The sequence below is a fragment of the Aspergillus glaucus genome, assembly GCF_001890805.1.
Source record: "Aspergillus glaucus CBS 516.65 unplaced genomic scaffold ASPGLscaffold_43, whole genome shotgun sequence".
In the NCBI taxonomy this organism is placed as follows: domain Eukaryota; kingdom Fungi; phylum Ascomycota; class Eurotiomycetes; order Eurotiales; family Aspergillaceae; genus Aspergillus; species Aspergillus glaucus.
In genome coordinates this window covers 1,366-3,032 of record NW_019170495.1, presented here as the reverse complement: position 1 = coordinate 3,032, position 1,667 = coordinate 1,366, and the positions used below count along the sequence as shown (strand labels likewise).

General features: G+C 47.5%; 1 protein-coding gene across 1 annotated transcript; it reads right to left on the bottom strand.

Annotated features, from left to right (window-relative positions):
- Positions 1-212: 212 nt before the first annotated feature.
- On the bottom strand, positions 213-1,042 carry ASPGLDRAFT_53408 (uncharacterized protein). Its single transcript, XM_022547966.1, has one exon. The coding sequence runs from the start codon at positions 960-962 to the stop codon at positions 414-416; it is 549 nt and encodes a 182-aa protein (XP_022395341.1). The 5' UTR covers positions 963-1,042; the 3' UTR covers positions 213-413.
- Positions 1,043-1,667: the final 625 nt, after the last annotated feature.

Sequence of the window (1,667 nt, the reverse complement as noted above, 5' to 3'; positions counted from 1 at the left end):
CGTTGGAAGTCACCTAAAAGGATGATGCCTATGTCATGGCATATCTCTGAGACATCATATCCTTTCCGCTCTATCTCAGTGGTTATACGCTGCCATTGCCGCATCATTGCAACGGTGTTGCCGTTTGGTTTCAAATTCATGAGCATTTTGACAAGGAGTAGGCGTTCTTCTGCAGGTGAGACACCATAAACAGTATCTAAATGTGATAGGATCTCGCTTGGGTGTTGGGTATGATCTGTATGGACTTGATGGAGGATATCAAGGGTCAAACGGTCTAAAATTCGAGTATGTAACAGCTGCTTGGATGTGGTATAGTAAACTAACTGCAGTGAGGTATCTTTGGAGACGTCATTGAGGCGAAGTAAGACATCTCGGGCGCCAATATAGTCAGCATCAAACAGGAGGTTCTTTCTCTATTCAGAATAGTTATCCCGGCCTTGTAGGCGTCGGGTATCTCGCCAGTGAGTCTTTGCAAGTTCATGAAGTCTCTTTTCTTCCTCTCGGACTTCCTGTTTTTCTTGTTGAATTCGTCTTTGCTCATGCTCAAACGCTGACCGACTATCTGATCGCTCAAACAGTTCCGATAGTCGCTCCATAAGTTGACTATCCCCTCCAGACGATGTACGCTTAGGCTGTCTGGCCCGGCGGAGTGTATTAACTTCATCACGAAGTACACGAATGATTTCATCTCGATCATCTGCGGTTTCTGATCGGCGAGTTTGGTGTTCTGATTGGGTATCAGCCGGCTGGGCGGCTCCTTTGGCGCTCATATAGGCAAGTTCTTGGGGTTGAGGTTGTAGTTGTGGTTGGTCCCGCCCTTGATGGGGTGGTGTATTGGGAACTGGGTAATCGGCGGGGTTTACATGTGTTTGGTCGTCGATATCCATAGCCATTTCAGCATCAGGATTGACAGAATGGTGGCGTGCGGTATGAGGCGTCTCCTGCTGGAGGACTGCCGGCATCTTATTCTTCTTTGGGGGGCATATTGGCGAGTTTTATAGCGTCGCTTCGGGAAGTGGTGAAAAATCGTCAAATTCAGGGGTTAACGGAGCGTACGATAGCGATGAATTCTCGCAGACAAATAGCACAATCTGATTGGTCTAACAAGAAATTCAAACGCTAAAGGAACCAAACAAAGGCCTCTAAAAGGACAGTTTCTCGCTATAGAGCAAGAGGGCTCATAGCCTTTTAGTGTGCCAGGATAGTTAACGTAATCCAATAGCGAGCGGCCACTACAAGCGAGCGGCCACCGGGAGTATTGCATACAAAATGGCACTTTTTAAGACCCCAGTATCTCAACCAATGTTATAAGCATTCTATTAAGGATCATATCCTTTGAGTCAGCATAAGGGTTCACGGCATCATCTTGCATATGAGGGGTGATGTGCTTTCAGGACTTGTCTCCACAGCAGCTGGCAACATATGCCATGTGGAGTTGAGATGTGTCAAAGTGGTCCACATTGGCGGCCAGCTTCTGGGACATCAATAACAGCCAGTCCTCAAAGCAAGGCTCTTTTCCATCAGTGAGCAGTGGGAGGTCACTCCTTGACTGTTTGGAATACCACCCCACACAACCATCTTTGCTAACTGGTTGGCATAGAGGTGTCAGTCCTCCACCACTTCTCCCATCCTCTTCACTAGGTCAGCCTTCTCCAAGCAAAGTTCCT